The sequence below is a fragment of the Amblyomma maculatum genome, chromosome 4 (assembly GCF_055883805.1).
Source record: "Amblyomma maculatum isolate TAMU_Amacu chromosome 4, ASM5588380v1, whole genome shotgun sequence".
NCBI classification, from domain to species: Eukaryota; Metazoa; Arthropoda; class Arachnida; order Ixodida; family Ixodidae; genus Amblyomma; species Amblyomma maculatum.
In genome coordinates this window covers 7949128-7973100 of record NC_139347.1, presented here as the reverse complement: position 1 = coordinate 7973100, position 23973 = coordinate 7949128, and the positions used below count along the sequence as shown (strand labels likewise).

General features: G+C 47.1%; 1 protein-coding gene across 1 annotated transcript in view; it reads left to right on the top strand.

Annotated features, from left to right (window-relative positions):
• LOC146190255 (cell adhesion molecule Dscam1-like) overlaps window positions 1–23973 on the top strand; it is a 367337-nt gene that overhangs the window by 257932 nt on the left and 85432 nt on the right. Inside the window, exons 9-10 of the mRNA XM_084599756.1 lie at window positions 3811–4010; window positions 7090–7177. Coding sequence (XP_084455882.1) covers window positions 3811–4010; window positions 7090–7177 — 288 coding nt within the window. The remainder of the gene's footprint in view (window positions 1–3810; window positions 4011–7089; window positions 7178–23973) is intronic.

Genomic DNA, 23973 nt, shown 5'->3' with positions numbered 1-23973 from the left:
GGGCGCATGTATCCATCCAGCCCTTCCGAAAATTAGAGACTGCGTCCACTTACCCTTGCGCTCACTACCAGTTCTTCGACATGCCTATCTCGCGGTAATGCTGAAAGAACTCGTTTACCGTGTATGTATTTTCAGTGCCTCTCCGCCATTTCCGGAAAATGCTTTTTATAATTTAATAGTTCATTCTTAAAGCTGAGGATCACAGAAAATTCCATGCATTACGGTATGCAGACACCTGTTACAGTGTTTCTGTGTCATTATTTTTTATGTGCCCGAGACAATCGTGCGCCATGTGATACCTCTAATTGCTTGTTGATTACTACAGAAAAGCCACCTTGCGACTGCCAACATCATACAGCAGTTTTTTTGTTTGTTTGTTTTTTTTTGCCAGGCTTTAACAATTATCAAAATACATTGCAGAAAAGAAAAGAAAACCTGCCAGCTCCTAGGAGAGTGGCTTCAATACACTAAAATTCTCTAAGCGCAACCAACGCCGTACGGCAGATTAAGAAGATTACAAATAACCGACGCTGCGATACACGTCGTTACTACATCGTACCTAGGAATAGAGCTAATTGGATGCTGCTAGCAGTTCGTAGTTCCACGAACTATCGTTCCCTTTTAAAATCTTATACATATTGCCCCGAATAACCTGTCCAGAGCAGTGCTTTTCTGTAGAACGTATTCACCTTTCTGTCATTGCAGATTCTGTCACCACATTCTCAGTGCTAAGAAAAAATAAATATCCATCACAGTTCACGTCGAACCTCGGTTTTACTGTACCGTCTTTTTACAGTAACAATATCTGTCATTCTGCGCAAATCCGGCCCATACGCAGTATACAGAACAGCACTTGGGCGGCTGGAGAAGACACATGCTTGCATTTTGTATATGCATATACCACGGCTAATGCAAGCATGTCTTCTTTCTTCGAGACTCGCTTTCCTCACTAATGAGCAATCAGTAGAGCCGAGTTATGAATATGCTATAAGTATGGGAGCTAGCAGGAAGCACCGAAGAGGAGAAAATAAAGGGGAGATGGGGAGAAAGCGGACGAGCGTAGGCGTGTTCATCGCGTTCTTTCGGGAGACCTCACCGCCCTGCCTGGTTAGGCAAGCGACGTGCAGTCGCTGTCGTGGCACACGCGCGCTCGCAGGATTGTAGCTTCTCGCTTATCTCTCCGGAAGAGGTTCGCTTCCTCCCTATTCCCACTCCCCTTCCTTTCCCTTCTCTTTCGGCCGACATGCTAATGCAAGTGCTCGTCGAGCGTTCCGTGTTAGCGGCCCCCACCCGTTTCAAAGCGCTGCTTATAGGCCTTCGCCTAATGACGTCTCCCAGCTCAGACAGTCGAGCAGGGCTCCCAGTCCTGCCTGTCTGGGATGGCGGGAGCTAAGCAGCAGTAGCTATAAGCCGTGGATGATTGCTTTCACCACTGGTTATACCGGCTGATCATGCAAGCGTGCACATCGCCAACAGAATGCCTTGAAAGCTTTGCTTGTAGGAACAATATCATGCACAAAAACCATTTTGTTGCGCATTGCGCAGAGTTGCAGGCCAGAGCAGACGACCTTAGGCGGCCTTTTTGTTCTTGCTGTAAGTAGCCTTTCCAAATAACTTTCTAAATAACTGTCCGTGATGTGCGTTGGAAACAATTTGTTTTAGTAAGCGGCACAGAAAATGAAAGGAGTCGGGAAGCGATGTTGGCCATTACAGTGGCACCAGGAACGAATGCATCCTGTTAATCTGCGATGGGACACAGTGAGTGTGAGTGCCACTTCAGCGAGCATGAGAGGGCTCTATCTTATGTTTAGCTGTTGTTAACAAAATGATAGTATCCGTTGATTGAAAAGATATTCCAAGTAACTGTACGCGTGAAGTCAGTCAAACTGCAGTTACAAAGCCTCGGTGTCTCGATGACTGACCCTAAGCCGTGGCCACTTGCCACTTCCTGGGAGAACAAGGTGTATTCCAAGGAAGAGATTTAAATTCTTGCAGGTTGAAAATCAGTAAGGATGCGATGCCATCCATTTGTTTAAATGAAAAATAAAGTAGCTGAAACTTTTTTCGAAGCTTGCTGTATGCTCTTCGAATGAGCAAATATTTTAAAAGTCTTATATTTTTATATGTCATAGCTACTAACAGGCTCCCTAACAAATATTCCATTCCATTGGACATTGCATTGGAAGAAAAGGAGGCCTGAAATAGAACATTCTGGCACGCTGACATGACGCGGAACATGAGTGGCACGCTCTTCTACGAATCTCTGAAGGAGCCTCTTTCCATGTTATTTCTCTCTCTCTTTCTCTGTTACACCATTAAATGATGTCTGTCCTGGCAATCGGTGGCCGGAGCATCACTCTCCATGAGCGCGGACTCACTCAATTGCTGGTCTTCGGCACCCTATGTCATATAAAAGGCGTGTACGGGCAAAATTACGATACTTCACTCATTCTGAACGCCTGTTCCGCAGTGCTAAGTGGAGAGAAGGAAAATTCAAAAACAAAGGCGAGACAAACTGCTGCGAGCCAGCACTTAGGACGAATCATTTTAAACCCTTTACTCCCTAACACCAGGTACAGTACGCCCAAAGTACGCGTTTGCTTGTGTACCTGTAGCACTTCACGCGGGAATATCCGTGTACACGGGTTTGTTTGGCCGTAGAGTCCTCATCTGTTCCCGGCACATGTAGTGCCTGCTGCCACCACTGTTGCTGCCGATTCCGTCCTCCCCGACGGCGCTGCAATTGCTGACCTTGTACGTAAGAACCTTTACCCCGCCGGTTTAGCGCCGAAAAACAGCATGTTGTCTTCGTTTATCGCTGCTGTCTGCATGGATCTCCGCTCTGCTACACACCCTTTCTTTAGCGATAATGTACTTGTGTCTCATTCGATAGATCGCATCACCAAACACCGCATCATCGCGAACGTCCACTGTACAATTTATTGGGACAGGCGATTAGCTGCGGCCTCAGACCGATAAACGTGTGCCTGCTTCACGATATTTAGTGCCTCCGATGAACGATGCCCGGGAAGTTTGAGGCTGTTCGCACTTGACTGCACTCCTTGTGCGTTCATCCGGCAACCTTCGCATAACAAAGCTTAACATCGCTTTCGGCACTAATCTGGCAAAAGCACTGAAGCATTATTTACATCCGCGAAAAGAAAGATAAAAGTTTTTCTGCAGTCCTTGAAACTATGACGAAAAAAATATTTCATGTTTCGATTCTTGCCACTACGTCTGGGTTCCCTTGGATTCGTTTCATTCCTCGGGATGGTGCACGGGAAAGCTATCAACTGCGAGCAAACTGTGCTCGGCCCATATCGACAGCTTACCACATTGCAACGTCAAAGACGCTACTTCCTTTGAAAACAAAGCTTTTATGAGCTACAAAAAGGCAATGGTAAAACTAAGCAAAGGTGTCGTTACCACTAGCCAATTTTGCATGTAAACTTAGTTGCGTCGACACAGCATTGTTCTATGCGGATCCCAGAGGATATGGTACACCACCATGCTCGTTTAACCGGGACCATGGAGTCCGTTTCTGCGTAGATGTCATGAGTTTGAACCGTTTGGCAGGAAGCATTTACTGCGATTTTTACCATCACGTGCATCGTTTGCTAACGAAAAAATATCGGCATACTCGAAAAGAGCCAAATATTACATTTTTGCATAGAACAAGAAATGCAAGAAGTTATCAATGTTCCTTTAGGTACAGTGTAGACAGCAATTTGTGCAAATAAACTCCAAGCGACTGTAAAGGCACCCTTGTGAGTGTCGCCACGCTTCGCCTTTTTTTTTCTCCGTGTCCAGTGGCGCCCGTCGTGGGTCCCTTCTCTTTTCCGGCCAACCTGAGAGAAGGGATGCGCGCCATCGTCACCTGCTCCGTGCTCGAGGGGGACAGCCCCGTGCGCATCCGGTGGCTGCGAGACGGAGCCCCGCTGGCCTCGGACGGCACGGACATCAAGGTCGAGTCCAGCAACGAGTTCTCCTCCACCCTCTTCATCAAGCAGGTGCTCACCGTCACTCATTTGTCAAATCGGGCTGCTCGGACATATATATTTAGCCGCCATGCGTGCACACATCGCAGGCTCCCACTTTCTCCATTTCGCCGAGACGCTTATCTCGAAAGCTAGGTGAATTGGTGCTGACATTACTTGTTGAAAATGCAAAAGCGAACAAAGACAAGATCAAATAAAAACAGCATCTATGGTATAAGGGTTTAGTTCGGCTGAAAACCCCGCGTTTGCTGTCGGCGACAGGAAAACCCTGACTGGTGGAGAGCGGTCGTGACGTAGAATGACGTTGCAGGCAGAGACGTCGCTTAAAGGAAGGAAATTGTGATCGAGTGATAGAATCGAACCTTTAAACACTTAGCGAGTCAAACACGATGCCCTTATGCCTCCGAGGCATGTTCATTCGTCTGTGTTAAAAAAACTGTGCGTGATAGCAGCAACCCATCTGTGCTCACCTACAATTCTTTTTAACGCGAAAGTACTGCTTGACACGGTCAAACTAAACCACGAATCTCTTATGAAGCATCCGCCGAGATAACCGGAAAAGAAGCCGTCGGACCAGAGCGGATTTGTACCAACGAATTATTAACCTTCATGTACGATGACGCCGCCATGCGGCGGCTTTCGGTACCATCCTTGAGATGATACCCGACGACGGCGCCTGCTTCATCCTGCTTGGGGCGGCGTCTCCCGCCCAACTTCGCGTGCAGTTTAGCAGCGCTTGTTGTGCATAATTACGTTTCGGGTTGCCTTTTGCCAGCAGCATAACAGGTTAATAATATAGATAGTTTTCATGTGGTAATGTGGAGCACACAATATGTGGGGAAGACGTACAAGCAATTAAAATTTATCTACACCTCAGTGTTCTGTGTGGACAAAGGCGCGAAAAACTTGCACATTTACCTCTAAATTAAGTGCCCACAAAGAAGAACAAAGTCAATTCAATATATATTGCTATGAGCAAGTTGGTTACTCAGGTGTAGCTGTATTGCTCATTCTGAGTTTATTCATGGTTCTCGTTTTTTGGCGCTGCTTTAAATACTCAGCGCAACTTAAGTTTGCAATTGGAAAGCATGTTACCAAAGTTACGATGGTTTTGGGTGCTCATATCTATCGTGAGAAGTTATATTGAAGGATGTAAGCCGTAAACCATCCGTGAGGTAACATTTCTGAGCGGCGACCACTTCACGGCATATGTTTCGAAAAGTATGAACATTTGTTTCCTGCTCAATTCAACGTATGCAGTGCTTGCAATCAATAGCTGCCAGGTGCGCGCTAAATTCGGAGCATTTACTGAACTTTAAGCATACGTATAGCTACATCCACAGTCATTTGCGGTGCTAAAGAATAGTAGCATGGCTTCTTTTCAATTGTTGCTGCAAAAATTTCTTGATCATGTTTTTCCCCGAGTCTGTGTCGCGGCGTTTCTCCTTAGCTCTTAGTGGCTCAATCAGAGCCGCCTTAGAAGGTCTCATACCTGCCACACAACTACGCTGTCAGCAGCCAGGTGTTTCCACACCAGACCAGCCACACTCAAGAGAGCCTTGTACCGCTCCCCTACAACGCCTGCTCAAAAACGGCTTAATTGTACGCTCACTAAATATAGCGTGCATTTCTTCGCACTACAGAAGGCTCAAACTAATATTTTAATGCAGCTTCAGGAACAGTAGTTGAGCATAACACAAGGCTTCTCTGTCTGCTGGTACTGATAAAAAATCTCAAGGGCAGCCATATTTGACTTCCAGAGCCGCACCCTATAGCCCGTGAAAGTTCCGAGATCACTCCACATGTTAAACATCAACACACTCTCACGCTGTGATTGCACGTCGTCGTCCCCATCAGCTTCCACCTTTGCACAAAAGCTTTCACACGTCCTACTCGGCTTAGACTCCCTGCTATTTTGTTGTTGTTGCGAATTCATTCGTGGCATTGCAAGCGGGTTAAATTGCGTGTTTACACTCACGCTTCGAATGATTTTATTTCGATACGGGATATCTTTTTTTACGCGCCAACACGTGTTCTTTTGGTTCTTTTATTATTTTCCTTGATAATGCTTGATAAGTAGTAATCTTCAATTTCCATAAATTTCCGCAAGCGATTCCCTTAGAGTTTCCGAGTGAGTTCTGCGAATTTTACTTCTTTGTCTCACGATTGCTTTTATTACTTTTTTTACTGTGGTGTATATGTTCCGCGAACTATGACGACAAGCGAATGTTGTAAAAAAAAAAAAAAAAACTGTTGCTTTGCTTCGTCATTGTGTTATAAGCCAGATATGCGTTTTTTTTTTTGTTTTTTTTTTGTATCCTTCTGAACTGACATGTGCAAATACAATTCTTTTCTTTTGGTACTGTCCTGCTAACTGTATATGGGTGCTCAGGCCTTTGTCAGGCAAGTTAGCCTTTTGCCTCAGCTTCCCGTTTCCATGAAAAAAAAAAATAAAGAATTGACTTCATTTTATTTGTTAGCAGTGGGTATGTAGCGGCTTGTTTCAACAAAATTTAGTTTACAGAAGCAGCACCTATGTCACATTTACTTGGTCCCGTCTATTTCATTTTTATGTTCTAAAGCCAGCCTTCACGTGAACCGATTGGCGTATTTGCTAATGTCAAAATTACACAAATCACTGGGATGGAAAAAGTCCCCTGATGGTGCTTTTCATCAGCCCGTTTAAGGTATTTAGGGCCGACGGCAGAGGAAAACAAGTCTCTGAAATTGTAATCACTGATAAAACACCTTGTAACTTGTATAAATCATAATTCAAACAAAGGACAAATAGAGCCTTCACGAATGCAGGCAAGTAAACGTCATCTTGGCACGAGTTATATGGCTGTAAACAAACAATAATAAAAGAAGCTGTAGCAAGTTACGCCTTGCTTGCCTTTTTTCATCATCCTTCTCCAAAGCGGTGTATTTTCTCGCTACGTCTGAGTGTTCATGGTGGCTGTGAAAGGTACGCTCACAACATGTATCTGACCACCAAAACACGCACTTTCCTCGCCCCGCCCGAAGCTGCCATAACCCATTTCTATTCTGGGCACTATACGATTTCTTTGTTTTCTGGCTATGCTTCGTCCAGGTGAGCTACAAGCATCGCGGTGAATACACGTGCGTCGCATCCAACTCGGCCGCTTCCGCAAACTACTCCTCCACCATGGTCGTGAATGGTAAGTATATAGTCATCAACGAGTGAGGTAGTTGTTCTCCAATGCCTGCCTCTTTCTCATTCTTGTAACGACATAATGCAATGATGACGGAAGACACACTGAAAGGCCGAAACAGAATTTGATGATCACACGATGTTTTTGAAGAAGAAACTTGTTTTTCGGGTTTAGTTTGGTCTCTGCTTGCATTCACTGTAGAATGCAGTGTATATATATATATATATATATATATATATATATATATATATATATATATATATATATATATATATATATATATATATATATATATATATATATATATATATATATACAAGTGAAAAATTGCTTCATACTGTTTCCAAGTTTATTTGTAGTCGACGTTTCGGCAGGAGCACTGCCAAGACTCTTGAGAAAGGCAGGGCTCCCGCCGAAACGTCGACTACAAATAAACTTGGAAACAGTATGAAGCAATTTTTCACTTGTATGTAACCTCTAGCAACCAAGTACGTCTATTTACTTATATATATATATATATATATATATATATATATATATATATATAGTGTATACAATCGATCCTTGATATATCGAACTCAAATACATTAAAAATATTTTCTTATATCGAGACATAAAAGTATCCCCTTGAAAATTTCATTTAAAGCCATGGCCGTTCGCTACACCTCTGATACGAAGTGAGCTAAGGCTAAAGGCATTTAGCAGGCGCAGTACAATATGTCATCGTGTAGCTTGTCGCTGCGGAAAGCGAGCTTCTAGCGTAGACGTACCTTGTTCACTCTTCTGCATTAATAGATAAGCTCATCTGTTATCATGCTTTATCTATAGACTTAGCGCTATATCGAACTATTTTTCGATGCCATCTCGGACCGCATTGCCAGCCGAACGTCACAGCACATGAGCCTCGATACCAACAGCGCCATTTTAGACGAGCTAGTACATGCTACAAGTAATTTTGGCATCAATTAATCCGGAGTTTCTTATTTCAATTCTAATAGAGTGAAATCTCAGTTGTTCTTCTTCCTCTTGATCATTATTGAAGTGAGCTTTGAGAGGTGATTATTATGCTGCGAGGGCCTTGCAGCCTTCGTGAACAAGGCGCCTCCTTTTACTACTCTGTCTTCATAGAGCAATGTAGCTCGTAAAGAGAGGATTTACTGACTTTTTGTGGCGGCTAACAGCGGCAGTACTTCGGATGCAGCAGAATAGAATCACCAGCCGCAGGTCACAGCGTCAGCGCGAGAGATGGGCTCCAGCGACAAGCGATGGCGTAGAGATGTCACGGCGCAGAGTGTTCGTCTTGCTTAGAGTCGCCATCCTGACGACTCCTTACGCAGGCCACGACAGCCACACTGACGACTCATGGGCAAGAGACGACAAGAGGGTTGTAATACGACTTGAGGCGGCTAACGTGGACAACCTCGCGGCCACGACGGCGGTAGTCGCAAGAAGGTGTTACTGGTACGATGACGTAGTTTACGGGGGGCGTGCATTCTATCACGCTGTAAGGACCATGGTACTTGGTTGCAAATTCGCTCTTGGCAGGAACCCATAACCAAACGAAGCTGTCGGCAGGGAACGTCGGAGCAGGCGTGTCCCTATCATGCTGACATTTGCGATAGGCTTGCGGGTCGGAGATAAACGCGCGAGCTAGCTAACGACATTTCTCGGCCTTCTGTGCGAGATCTGACAAATCACTATGCTGAGAGGCATCTGAATGGTATGGCAAAATCGTGTCGATGGTACACGGCCGTATAGGAGAAGGAAAGGCGAAGAACGAGTTGTTTGGTTGGCAGTACTGTATGCAAAAATTACAAATGGCAGTACCTCGTCCCAGTTGGAGTGCCCATGAGTCAGAGGTGACATACATAGCGAGTATGTCCCCAAGCGTACGGTTGAACCGCTCTGTGAGACCGTTCTCTCGAGGGTGGTGAGCATTTATAGCACGATGAATGGATTTGCAAGCGGATAAGAGCTCTTGGACGACTTCGGATAAAAAAGCACCAAATGTGTCACTCAGTAGCACTACAGGGACTGCCCTTTAAATAATGATCCGAGATATCCTGATAAAAAACTATGCACACCTCTTTTTAACAACACTAATGTAATCTACAGGCATAAGGATCAACTAACCAGGGAGTTATCGGAAGCCTATCACATCCATAGAAAAGGGGATAGTTGCGTGAGCACGCCATCGGTGCTTCTGCATGACACTGAGATTGTATATTTGGATTCCCATGATTAGACTGATGCTTGTTTGGGAGCGCATGCGTCCTGGTTCTTGAGAAAAAAAGTGTATATTACCTGTGCTTTTTTCGAATAAACTTCAGTTGATAGTCAGCGCTTGTCCGTTATTCTCCTCTCTGTTTGTCCCAAGTAGCCGCGCTGTTTTTTGATCTTGTCAGTAGCTCTCAAAGGGCGCCGTGTCGGAGAACGAAGTGATGGATAATGTAATGAGCTACCTCTCGGTCTGTCGCCAATGGAAGTGCGGCTGTCTCTTCGTAACGGGTCGGGTGATAGACGGCGACGATGACCCATCTACAACCAGCAGCATTGTGTCAATTCCCACGCGATCAAAGGAGTGGCCTGGACACGCGGTAAAGGCTGCCGACGGCCAGCCAGCGGCACGAAGACGTCTTCCTTTGTTGGCATGAAGTACAAGAGCGAATATAGCGACGTAAAAAAATTTACATGACCCGCCAGAGATTCCTTTGGCTGACCAACCCGATCGTAGGTCTTCGGGACGCCAGCGTGAGCGCTTTGCGGATCAGCATAATGACGGGCACAAATATCGGAGCGGAGGTGGTGTGGAATGACAAGCAGCCATTTTCTGCCGTTTGAGCTGTAGTTCCGTCGGTAGCGGAGTCCGTCCCGGATGACGAAATGGAAGGCTTGTCGGCGGACCGAAGATGTGTAGCCGCGGAAGTAGTGCCAAGGATATCTAGCGTAGAAGAAATTCAAATATCCCGTAGTTGCTCAGAAGGCATATCTTCGATGCTGAGGGGTGTCAAGGAAGCCTATGTGGGAACGGCAATGCAGGCGGACACACCAGTGACCGAGAAAGAGCGTCGGCGTCAGTGCTTGCGGCCACAGTGGTACACTACATGGATATCGTATTCCTGAAGGCTGCGAGCCCAGCGGCCGAGACGGCCGGACGAATTTTGAGAAAGGCGAGCCAGCAGAAGGCATGGTAATCTGTAACTATCTCGAAGAAGTGGCTCGCGAGCCCACGCTACTGCCAAGTTCTCCTTTTCGGTAACGGAGTAATTAGACTCGGCTTTTGTAAGAACATGGGTGGAGTAGGCGGCAATGTATTGGAGTAGCCAGGCTCGCGCTTGTCGAGGACTGCACCGAGGCCGACACGGTGGGCATCGGTGTGGAGTTCTGTAGGGGCAGTAGGGCAGTAATGACGAAGGATTTGCGGTGACATAAAAACATAGCACCGAGTAGTAAATGCATCGTCGCAATCTAGAGTCCAAGAGAGGTTAGTGGTGCCTTTCAGGAGCTCTGTAAGGGGAATGATGAATTCGAAATTCTGGGCGAAACGACGAAAGTACAAGCAGAGGCCCAATTAACTTTGTTGTTCCTTCAGAGGTCGGTTTCGGAAAGTCAGGACGGCGCGCAGCTTATCGGGATCAGGTAGAACTGCACCTTCGCTTACGATGTGCCCCAGTACTGTGAGCTGGCGAGCACTGAAGCTGCACTTTTTGAGGTTGAGTTGAAACTCTCTACTTGTGAGGCATGAGAGGACCTGGCGAAGGCGAGTCAGGTGGGTGAGGAAGTCGATTGAAAAGACGACGATGTGATCTAGGTAGCACACACAGATGCTCCATTTGAGACCGCGCAATACTGTGTCCATGATTCTTACGAATGTGACTTGGGCGTTAGATAGTCCGAATGGCATAGCGTTGAACTTGTATACTCCGTCGATAGTGACAAAGGCAGTCTTTGCACGATCAGCCTCAGCCACCTGCCAATACCCAGAGAGGAAAAGATTTCTTTACGCTGCAAGCAGTCTAACGCTTCGTTGATTCGTGGGTACACATCTCCTCGAGTAAATATGTTGAGGCGGCGGTAGTCAACACAAAAGCGTATTGACCCATCCTTCTTAAATAATTCCATGCGTATAAATGAACAGAAAACAAAGCAGCCTTTTTCCGGCCAATAAACAAAATCATCCCGCCACATCATGCCATAGTACTAAACTTCCGTAACGTAGAAATTGTAGAGAGTTTCAAATGTATTGGCGTAATTTTCTCCTCCCATATGTCTTGGAAAGATCACATAAATTATCTCACAACAAAGTTAGCTCAAATCACCGGCTTGGTAGGCCGTTTAAAACATCAGCTATCAACGAGAACCAAATTTCTCTTATATAACTCACTGTTTTACTCGCATCTTAAATATTTTAAACTAATATGGAGAAGCGCCGCACCGTCTATTTTACAGCGCATTCATATTTTACAGAAAAAATACATACGCCATGTTTATAATGAATCGCACCGATCCCACACTGCAGAACTTTTTCACAATGCCAAGGTAATAAGTATATACAGCTTATATAAATATGAACTGAGTGTGAAGATCAAAACAGAATTAGGACAAAAACCTGAATAGCTTACAAAGCCTTGCAAATTTGCAAACCAATTTGCCACGATACCCCACTAGATATGCAGAAGGCTGGTTAGTTCCTACTCCTCGTCTGAACACTGGGAAACAGTGCCTATCTTACACTCTACGCTTTGTTTTGAACATGTACAAATTAGATGGCTTTGATTTGTTTTGTTGCTCTTACAGGAATCTCCGCCTTGTGTATAGTTCATAATTTTGTATACTTTTTTCCTCTGTAATTTCATGTTATTCTGTGGTTTGTAATCTGACTTGATATTCTTTTCTTTATCAAGGCATCATTGCTGTAGCGAATGTCAATTTCATTTACTGTGCCAAATTGTGTACATTTTGAAGTAATATTGGGCTTCTTCTGCCAAAGGAGAAAAAAAAACGGGGGCTGTGGGCTGGTCAAGCCGCCTGCAAGCAGCTTTTTTCCCACGTCCTCCCCTCCAAATGTACGATGGCAAATAAAGATTATTAAATATGGCCACAGTAGAAGATTATGGATTACTGGATTCTCGAATTACATCACGTAGCAGCATGTCGTTATTTGTTCGGCGATAACACGGCGCTTAGTAGGGGACACACGATACGGCCGCTGGTGGCTGAGCCTCAATGTCGATAGGGCGGGAAACGGTTGTTGTCCGGCCCAGAGAGGATTGTGCGTTGTCGAACGAGGAGAGAGATTGGTATAGAAGGTCAAGAAACTGCTCGTGGTGGCGCGGCTCTAAAGCGCTGTCAACATAACATTGAAAAAGGGCCCTCTGCACCGGATCGGAATGCCGCACGAGTTGGAGTCAAAGCGTCAACGTGGGAAGCAGGAAATTAGAAAATGTCATACCAATCGAACAGTAGGTCCACGGGTTCAATGCGGAGGAAGCACTCCCCTTGAGCCAACATAGTGAGAGAGGCGAGAGAAATGGCCACCGGAAGTGTGCTGACGCCGTTGTGCATTGTTTAAAGGCAGCAAATGGCAACGGTAAGTAGTGGCGGCGGCACACACCATAGAGGGCAAAAATATAACTGGCGTCAGTATCATAAGAGACAGATGTGGAACAAGAACAGCGATAACGGGTGGGATGGTTGTGTTATAAGTCACGAGAAGTTAGGGTGCAGAACGAGAACACGGCTCGTTGAACAGGGCGTCAGACGGTGCATCACAGGTTCAAAGAGCTCTACTTGAGGACCAGCGCAGTCAATGACAGCACGGTGCGGAGACAGGAAATCCCAGCCGAGAATGACATCATGAGAACACGTTGGGAGGACGACGAATTCGATTAGGTACAAAGCACCAGCAATGACGACGCGAGCAGTGCACAGAGCTGTCGGCTGTGTGTTGTGAGCTGATGCGGTTCGAAGCAATAGTCCGGCGAGAGGCGTAGTCAGCTTTCAGAGGAAGCGGCAGAGTCTTTGGCTTATGACAGATACGGCGGCACCGGTGTCGACGAGCGCAAGAGTACAAACACCTTTAACGATGGCGGCAATGACATTCGCGGTAGAAAGACGAGGACTTTGAATTTTCGTCGAATACGCAGTTCGTGCGTCACGAACTGCGGCGATAAGTTTTCCGGCTTGGCAGTGGGTCGTCGGCGCATGGGCAAAATGTAGCCGCGACGTGGTGAAGCCAAGCGACGAGGCAGAAAGTCCGCATTATCAAAAGGCGCTGGGGGCGGACCCGGTGGAACTGGGAACCGGGGTGCCGAATAAGGTGGCGCAGGGCGTGCAGCAACTGTCATCGATATGCGGCGCCGGCAATAGTATGTAGTGTGTCCAGGGATGTCATAGGCACATCAAATAGACATGATTTCTGGCGTATACAATGGAGGTGAGATCTGCGGCAGAGGATGATCAAAAGCTGCTTATGCTGAAAGCACAGGGAGCGGAGCATATTTGCATATGTCGGCGCAGGGAGGTGAACGAGAAGCAACTTACACATAGGTGCGGCGCAGTACCTGAAAAGGAGCTGGCGCGAATGCTAGAGTGTAACTCAGAGGCACAGCAACTGAGGAGGATAGAAATGGAGGCGCAGCAAATGGAAATGGGGTCACGACCAGAGTTGGTAGAGGACCGGAATAAAGAAGGGCTTCGAGGGCACGTCGCTGGATTGCGTGACGAAGCTCCGGAGCAAACCCGGATGGTGACTGCGATACAGACGGTAGCACAGACAGCTGTAGAGCGACATCCTCACGCACAAAATCCTTGATTTCTGCGGATAGGCCAGATGGCTCGCGCTCCGCGGCCAATCCAGTGAGCGAAGCGTCAGGCGGGTGGCGAACCAAAACATGCTCCTTGCGCAGTTCGTCAAAGCTTTGACAAAGGACGTTACGAACGACCTTGACCGTAGTGGGACCCTTGACGACGAGCCTGTTGAAGGCGCCACCATCGATTTCCCTAAGAACATGGTGTATTTTATCTGCCTCAGTCATGGTCGGGTTAACACGGCGACGCAAGCAACGACGTCCTCAGTATAACTCGAGAAAGTTTCACCGCCTAGCTGCGCTCGCGACCGAAGACGCTATTCTGCGCGAAGTTTGCGAACAGCGGGGCGGCCGAAGACTTCAGAATATATGGTCTTGAAGTTTGTCTGTTTGTTTTTTTACTATGTTTATTGCATCAGGGCATAAAACGAATGTTATGACGGATGTAGGGTGCGGTCATATAAATGCAAAACGGTTGGCAATGAAGTCGAGGAGTGAACGATGATGCGGTCCCTGCGTCTAAGCGACATATGACTGCGGATTATAGGGGGAGAGGCCAGATGCCTGATCCGCGTCGGCTTCAGCGCTGGACATTCCCACAGCAGGTGATGAATGTCAGCTTCTATATTTCTGGACTTGCAGACAGGGCACCCAGGGTGTGGCTACAAATACCGAAATTGTGGCCACTTTCGAATCACTGCCGGTGTGAGAACCACCGCAAATCTAATCCTCCGAAGCGCCACCTCCTCTGCACGGGTTAGACCGCGTGGGAGGTTAACCGTACACTGAGGTATAAGAGCACGTGTACGGCGTCGGAGGTGCTCCTTTCTTGTTAAAAGTAGAGTAGCATTGTCCAATTTTATGAGGTTTGGCGATGTCGAGGTTGAGTTGGAAAGGCGAGTCGCAGAATCCGCATGGCCTTGAGCACCTAAAAGGTCATGCGGAGTCCATTCAATACGAATTGGATGTGGTATGCGAGCCGCTAGACTGTGTATGTTTTGGCAGATTTCAGGGCTACTACCAACGCGTCTAATTAGCTTTGTCACCTGGAGGGCATCAGTACGTATGACAATACGGGCCGTGGGAAAGATGGGAATGGCGGTCACAGAGCGAAGCGCCTCTTGCACTCCAAGCAGTTCCGCACAAAAAGAAGATGGAGGTTCCGGCAACTGAAATGTTGATGTCTTGTTCAGTGAAGACTTGCTAGGGCAGTGAACTGCAGCTGTCACTTCGCAGGCTTGGATGCTCGCGTCGGCGTAAATTATAATGGAACCATGTGGCAAGCGGACGTTTTGTTTCATAATTCGGTCGCGAAGTGGCAACGTCGTTTCCAGTGTTATCAGTCATCGTAAATCAGTTGGCTTGTTATCGCTCAGCTGTGCAAAACGCCAAGGAGGAAGAACTGGCAGTGGCGGTGTTAGAAGTGAATGTGTCGAAGCATAAGCCCACAGAGTACACGTTGCGTGATAGAGGGTGACCTTAAGCCTGCGTGCATCACGTCGTTGCTGCACCAGTTCATCTATTGTGTTTAGCTGTGCGTTTTCTTGGAGCGCCAAGATTGGTGTGATGCGACGAAGGCAGGTGGTGACCCTCATTGCCTCTCGATATATAGCTTCAAGTCGATCCCATTGTGCCCTTGAAAGATATTGAAATTTGGCTTGATAAACAAGGCGCGGTTGCACAACTGCCCGCACCAACTATCTTGCAACATCTGAGCTAGCGCGCTGCCCATTTTCGGACCAATGCGTCTGATCAGACCCAGAGTCTGTAAAGCCTGTTTTTTAGCGCGAGACAGCCATGAAATTCGAGTTCCTGACTCATTAATTGTTAAGCCCAATATTTTTGCTGTTGAACTTTCCTGAAGTGGGTTCCGGATAGATGTAGACGAATTGGTGTTGCCGCTTGTTTACGGTGCCCCCAGCAGTTGGCGACTGATATGAACGTAGGTTTACTGGCGGAAAGTTGAAGCCTATGGAAGATGCATATGTACACGTAATATCTAAAGCTGATTGCAGGGCAGCGGATTGAGTCAGTAGGTCGTTGTGTGTGCTCCACACCGTGATGTCATCGGCGTGTATTAAGAATTTCAAGTCAGAAATTTTATGTAACCGCCATGTAAGGGAGCTAAACGCAATATTAAATAATGTTGGTGATAACACTGATCCCTGGGGTACGTCGCGAAGAGGGACAAATGACCCTATGGCATCGCCACTGAGGCGTATTGCAAATTGTCTGCCTACAAGGAAAGATTTTACAAAGTTGCGTACTCTGAGTGGTAAATGGAGAATGTCAATGGAATCCAGAGTGGCAGCATGACTGATATCATCATGAGCCTTTTCTACAACCGTGGCGAGCAAAGTACGTACATTGTGGCTGCGGGTGGATGATAATAATGAGGACGCCAGGACAGCCAACCCGTCTTCTGTGCTTATATATGATCGAAAGCCAATTTGGGCAGGGTGGTAGAAACCGTGATGTTCAAGCCACCTCGAGATTCGTGTGGCGAGCATTTTCTCAGCAAGCTTGCAAATCGTTGACGTTAAGAATATAGGTCGAAAGTTGCTTAGGTCTGTTCGTGCTTTCCTCGGCTTTGGAATAAGGATCCCAACAGCCAATTTCCAGCTGTCTGGTACATCGCCGTCTAGCCATACATTGTTAATGGTGTCAAGGAGTTGAGGAAGTGCATCACCATTGGGGTTCTTGTAAACCTCGTGCGTAATGGAGTCCGGACCGGGCGCTGTCTTTCGGTTGGCTTCATCTATAGCTGCAATCAATTCGGGCTTTAGAATGGGCTCGCGATTCCCTCGGCGCCGGCAGCAGATAGCAGCTTATCGACATGGGCTGGCAAGCCCCACAAGTAAGTTCTTGTAACTGGTGTAGGCAACACATCGTACTTAGGGAAAAACTTGCGTGCTGCTTTTCTTTGCGAAATCATTCGGAGACAAGTTTTCTGCAAAGCATGCTGTGGCCGCTGCAGCAGGACGACGACAATCGTGCTCCATGGCATGGAAAGTTCGCCAGAGATAAGCATTCGATGAATGTGTGGAGAACTGCTCGCACCACTGAGGTCATTGCCGTCTTGAGAGATCACGCTTATACATTCGAGCCTTAGCAGTAATGTTATTCAGCCTTGCGCAGAAGTCGCGTCTCTAGTTGTAGTCAATCCCACTTGTCGAAGAGCAGCCCACAAGTTGAGCAGAGGCATATCCGGTGCTGATCGACCGACATCCACCCAGATAATGGATGTAGCCTCATTTAGTGCGCTTTTTATGGGATCTAGAAGCGATGGTATCGACTCCTCCGAGTAATTTTGAAGAATGACGCGGAAATTGTCCCGGTGGGCAACTGAACACTTGCGGCATAATCGTCGGGCCTCTGATGAATAGAGGCCGATGACGATAGGATGATGGTCAATCCCCCCAGGAGTCCGGCTCCAAGTGCCACGAGGGAGTGCCTGGTCCTGACCACCACGTAAAAACCTGGAGCGTATGTTCCACTCCAAGTTGAAGCACAGCCCTCGTCGGTATATCGGGATGGTTCAGGAGAATAAACAACGCATCCGTAAAGGCGTCTGTTAGGTTGGGAGCCTCCGGCCGCACCAGTTGCCCTTCCTCCCCTTGCTCGCTGACTTTGTCCCCCTCTGTTGTGTGCGTCCGGCGCGGGACACCCCGCGGTGAAAAAATCGCCATCGCCAGAGCCCTGAGTCTTTTGTGTCGAGGTGTGCGACTCATACGAAAACAAGCTAGCCCTTCTGTTTCTGATAATTGTGTTTTATGGCCCTCGAAGATGCTGCGCGCGGATACCCCAGAAATGGGGACGGGATGAATGGGGACGGGATGGAGACCGCTACTACCGCTACTGCTCCTTGGACCGCACGTGTGGCTCCTGCTGCGCGATGCTTTTGTTCGTTGAGTGCTTTTTTATGTCTGTCCGCGGGGCTGTAGCCATGTATTGAAACGCCCGATGGTTTCGAGTAAACGCGCGTGGTGCGGGAAAATAAAAACAACTTCGTTAGCCCCGACACGCCATTGGCCCATTTAAGTTGGTTAAAATTATCGGATTGGCCACCAGAAGCTTGACGGTAATTGATATGTAGGAGCTTCCCCAAAAACCTGGGAAAACTGATTTAAGGGGACGTTTTATCGCGAAATGAGGAGGGCGCACCGGGTCTCGGCCGTAGACTGTCATCGTTTTAACCGCCTTTCTTCGTCTGCCCTGTACGTCTTTGGCTCTGTCTTGAATAAACGGCCTTTATATTCAAGAGTTCTCCAACTTGCAACGTGTCGCCGAACGAGCGGAAGAAGGAGCTTGTCGCTCTTCGTTCGACCGACGCTCTATACTATCATCGTCATCGTGATCACTTCGACAATCATCACCCCGTTCGCAATTTAACTGCGTCCCGCACTCGTCTGCCGCGAGACTTGGAGTACCCCCAGTCCGGGTGAAGTGTATTGAAGTCATCACCAACTAAAACTGGACATCCCGGTATTGTTGCCTAACATTCAATAACCGTCCCAGGTTTATACGGGAGGGAGAGCCACCTCCAGGTCTGACATAGACTGACACAACTACAACAGTTTCCTTACTATACTTGACTGCCACTGCAACTACCTCCTGATATGGAGTGCACCAGTTTTCTAGAGCAAGGCGGACCTGAGGATACCGTGTGTCAACATACACAGCCACCTTTCCCGGAGGAGTATCCGTGTGCACACGTCGGTCGCTCATGGAAGGAAACACGTATCTACTGAAACCAGGAATGGGTGGCAACGCGTTGGTCTCCTACAGTAACTGGGCCCATACATGAAGCTCCTTCATGCGAAGACGGGATTTGAGCTCTCCGACCTTTGTGGAGAGCCCTCTATAGTTCCACCGAAGCACACCGCGATAACTTGTAGTCGCCATCTTGATTATGAGTCCAGATGTCGCAAAAGCACAGATGTCAGGTTAGATAACTGAGTGATCATAAACCTCAGTAATGAGGTCGAAGAGTTATTAGGCAGGGCAGCAGAAGACTTGTGGGAATCAGTAAAGGACACAGGAGTATAAGACATAATCGTTTGCGAGACAGCATTGATATTGGAGGTCTGGGATTCCGTTGCTCGCCTACGACGAGCAAGCAGTTCGTGATGTTTGCGGAACTTATAGACCTCCGCTGAAAGCCGTTCAATTTGATCGTCAACTGTCGTTACATCATCATTCCGAGGTTCCGGCATGTTCTTCACGTTTGTACCCTGTTTGTGACGACGTTGTGCACTCACTTTAGCGCTGTAAGCATGTGGCGTAGAGTTTGACGGTGGCTCGGTCTCAGATAGCTGTTGCCATTCGTCGTCATCCAACTGGAGAGCCTCAAATCTGTTGAATATCTGAATCGGTGGTGAACTAACATGTTGAGACCATTGCCTCTGAATCCCACAACGTACCTTTTGAATTGTTTTCTGTTTTGTTGGGCAAGTTGTATAGATGGTCATTAGCTTTGCAAAGTCCGCATAGGTAAGATACTGTTTCTTCTGGCATAGCTTCATCTGGTGTTGTAAAAGGACAGAACCTATGGTCTTGAAATTATTCCAGGTTGTGATACCCGGCTCCTGGTTTCTAAACCATCAAATGGCTACGTCTCTCAAGTAGAATATGACGTTGGGGAGCATGTGATCATCATCCCATTTATTGTGACTGCTCACCCGTTCGTAGGCGGACAGCCAATCGTCAACTTCGTGCTCGCTGCTGCCACTGAAGATAACGGGGTCCTTCTGACGCAGGGTACCAGAGCAGGTGAACGGCGGAGCTGTATGCAGGGGGATCGGCTCCGTCATTGGGTCAAGTAGCGTTCCGCTGCGCAGTTCCAGATCGAGGATGGTAGTGGGGGCCTCGAATGTGCCTCTACCAAGTGAAGAGGGGATTTACTGACTTGTTGCGACGGCTAACACTGGCAGTACTTCGGGTGCAGCAGAGCAGAATCACCAGCCGCAGGCACACGCCCTCGTCCGGGATATTACCCTCCGGGCGTGACAGCACCACGTCGCCTATACGTCGATAGAGAGTGTCTGCTAAACTTCAGAGACATTCTTGAATATTATCGCTCGAATAGACAGATATACACACCTCCTCACCCATCGCTATCCAACATGCAATCAGCTTTCTGGCGGCGGCTACAAACTCGTACACTCACATACCCGATAGTAATGCACGCACGTTTCCCCGAACTTTCTCCGCCTCCTGCCGACTATACGGCAAGCCAGCCGATTTCCTTCATGTATTTCTCACACGTTCCATATACCCACATCCTCCCTACCCAGAGGTTGCACTCGCTTACTGGGAACAGCTCATGTCGAGTTCATCGCTACAAGATCAGCAACTCGCGATCACCAGTGCCACTAACAGGCTGGCCATCCATGGTTTGGCACACTATTTGTAAGGAAGGCCATGAGGGGGATCTGGGTCCCCGCCGGGGTGCAGCAGTGGTTACGGCGCCCGAGTACTGTTCCCAAGGATGCGGGATCGAATCTCGGTTTCGGCGGCCGCTTTTCGTTGGAGGCGAAAGCAAGGCGCCCGTGTGCTGTGGGATGTCAGTGCACGTTAAAGAACCCCAGGTGGTCGAAACTTCCGGAGTCCTCCACTACGGCGTCTCTCATAGCCTGAGTCGCTTTGGGACGTTAAACCCCATAAACCAACCAAGGAGGATCTGGCCCCCTCATTGCCTATGCATGAGGGGGGAGCATCTAGATGCTTTCTGTTTATTTTTTTATTGCTGATTCCCGCAACCCAGACCCCGCAACATCAGATGTATTGTTTCTTTTTTTATTTTTTTGATGCTGGAATAAAATAAATTGAATTGAACCTGCATTTTATTGGTCAATAAAGTTTACACCACCAACCAGCCGCAGGCCACAGCTACAGCGCGAGAGTGATCGACGCCGGAGACAAGCGATGGCGATAGAGATACCACGGCGCTGAGTGGTCTTCTTCTTTATACTCGCAATATCAGTCGGGATAATTTTTGCGCTTTTTTTATCAAACATATTTAATACAAACGTTAATGAAAATTCTAGCGACATCATCTGTGAACAGCCCCATTTTGCGACCGACTCATGCAATGACCTGGCCGCTTGTTTAAATAGGTGGCATAACCATCATCATCAGCAGCAGCAGCCTGATTATACCCACTGCAGGGCGAAGGCCTCTCCCATATTTCTCCACTTAACCCGGTTCTGTGCTAGCTGCATCCACTTGACCCCTGCGAACTTCTTAATATCATCCGCCCACCTAACTTTCTGCCGCCCCCTGCTATGCTTTCCTTCCCTTGGAATCCAGTTTGTTACCCTCAGCGACCATCGGTTATCCTCTCTTCGCACTACATGTCCTGCCCATGTCCATTTCTTCTTCTTAATTTCCACTAGAATGTCACTAACTTGAGTTATTTCTCTGACCCACTCTGCACGCTTCCTATCTCTTAATGTTACCCCTACCATTTTTCGTTCCATAGCCCTCTGGGTTGTCCTCAACTTAAGTAGTTAAGGCATAACCATAACCTATTCCTAGTCGAAAAAAGAACGATAGAACCGTGTTAAATATACGATAAAATATTGTGCAGTTCTGTCGTCAGATCACACTTTTCTGATATTCTGTAGCATTCTTTTGTAGTTCTGTACTTTTTTTGTAGTACTTTTCTGTTATAACAAAGCAAATTTCTGATGTTACTACAGCAATTTATGTTGCCACAAGTGGTTTACTGTCAAAAGCCACACATAAATTTTGTTGTGACAACATAAAATTTTCTGTAGTTTTTTTTTTTTTCTTTCGACAAGAAAATTTAAACAGTTAACGTACTGAACCCCTTACACGTATATCTCCCTCATGACCCTTTAAACAATATACGATTCTCTTAACTACGCTTAAACGTCACCTTGCACGAATGCCACTTCAACATTTTAGCTTTTACCTCTCCGTGACATTAACCCGAAGCAACAGGATTCGCCGTGGCAGAGGCTCAGCTGATTTGCATGTGCTCGAATTTCGTCATCTTGTTTCCCGGGTGCAGTCTTTTTCCGCGCTCGTCCCTGAAAGTTCTCAACAGTGGCCGCATCGAGACGCTTCAAGGATGCGCCATTTTTATGTCCTTCCCTTTTTTCTGCACGTCTGAGGCACCAAATTTCTTTATACCGGCGAAAAACATATAAACCACGTCCGCGGTTTGCGCATCCAAAGAAGGGCGCCTCTCGTAACTCCTTAACAGAATTATGGCCGCCAAGTGGCGAAAACTCCTTTATTCTTTCCACGCATTCTTCCGGGCAGATCATTGCTCTCCTCTCTCCCATTCTCTCTCAGCGCACACTCAGCGCCTTTTTCTTCACTCTCCTGGTGCCTACGCCGTCGCTGCCTCGCTCAGCTCTGGCCGCCCTGTTTTGCATGCGCCAAACGGGCGGCGGGGGAGTGTGCGATGACCTTACCTCACCGCCGAGCCGCGCGTCCGCCCGTAGCGAGTTTGTAACAAGGGAGCGACGCAGGCTCGTGGGCCGAGGTGGTGCAGACTGATAACTTCGTTTTCTCGTCATTAACGGAATTAGGGGACGGTTATTGCCACATACTTTTTTGGGGCCATCCACGTCGCTGTGTAGCCGTGCACCAGCTTGATGTTTTCTCATTTTTGTTCATTTAGACGTGCGATATTTTTTCCACTTTCTTTTTTCGTTTTTGACGTGACGCCACTTGTCCTCTTAATTTTATTCTTTTGTTCCTGTATTTATTTCAGGATTACTCTCTGTGTGACCTTAATACTTAAGCGCGCTCTCGACTGCAGTCATGAAGCCCTTATGTGAACCTGTCTCGACAGTTTAGCAAGCCGTCAAACGAACTCGTTAAAACTTAGACTAAGTTAATGTTAAGAGGTTTATCGGAGTTTTGAAACCTTCCAAGCTCTGTCCGCATTTTGTAAGCGTTTTGTTTGCCGTTTGCAGTTATCTCGTTTGTGTAATTTTATGTTGTTACTGTGACACCCCGTATTTTGATCGCGAAACGCACATTCTGTTAACGATATGTTTTCTGTAGACCACTTACTTTGTCGCAGATTCGGTGTTTTCTTCATGATCACGTAGCTAATGACCTGCGCCGAGCGTCTTTGTTCAAGCGAATAGGAAAAGAGATGGGGAAGGTGCTTTGATTATAAAGTCAAACAGCCATGCTTGATAATTACATATTCTCAGGACAAGGTCCCTGTGCGGACCTCAAGGACACACTGAGCGCTTCTCATTAATATTGTGCAAGAGCACCTGTGGAGCGGATTATCCTTAAAGGGCTACATTCCATTACTGCTCTTGATTCTGGACAATGCAGCACCGTTTGCATTCACTAACGTCAGTAGATCATAAAAAATCGCATTCTTAAATTCTCACCGTCGACTTTTATAACTTATTGAATTCTAATATACAAATTATTTTATTGCGACGCACTATAATTACTAATGCTGATTCAGGCTGAAGGATAAAATTGAGCATACTACGATCGTTGCTCTTCTTCAGAGTCGTCAGTCTGCGGACGGGTTTGCGTCTACTGTTTTCACTGCGCATGTGGGTGCTACCCGCACGCCGACGTTCCCCTGACTTGAGGCGACGTCACGGACTCGTCCACAACCTCGTTTGTCGTGTTGATCCACGTTTAACGCGCAGGAATCAAACGCTTGAGTACACTTGCCCTAGTGTTTTCTACGCAACTAATTGATAAAATGTATCAAGGTGCCGATTTCTGCCCGACAAGAGAGAAAAAAAAAAAAGGCTAATTCAGTCTTCAAAGAATCAATTTTTCGCTGTTTGCAGTCCAAAGAAAGAAAGCGTGAAATGCAGCAATAGTTATGCGTATTCACGCGAGACCATTAGTACCGCCATGTTGAAAAAAAATGCCCGACGGACAATTTTTCAAGTCTCGCAGCTCCTAAAAGGACGAAAATGGCTTTGGCAAGTAGTAGGTGCAGGTTGGAGGTTTGTCGGAGATTTCTTAAAA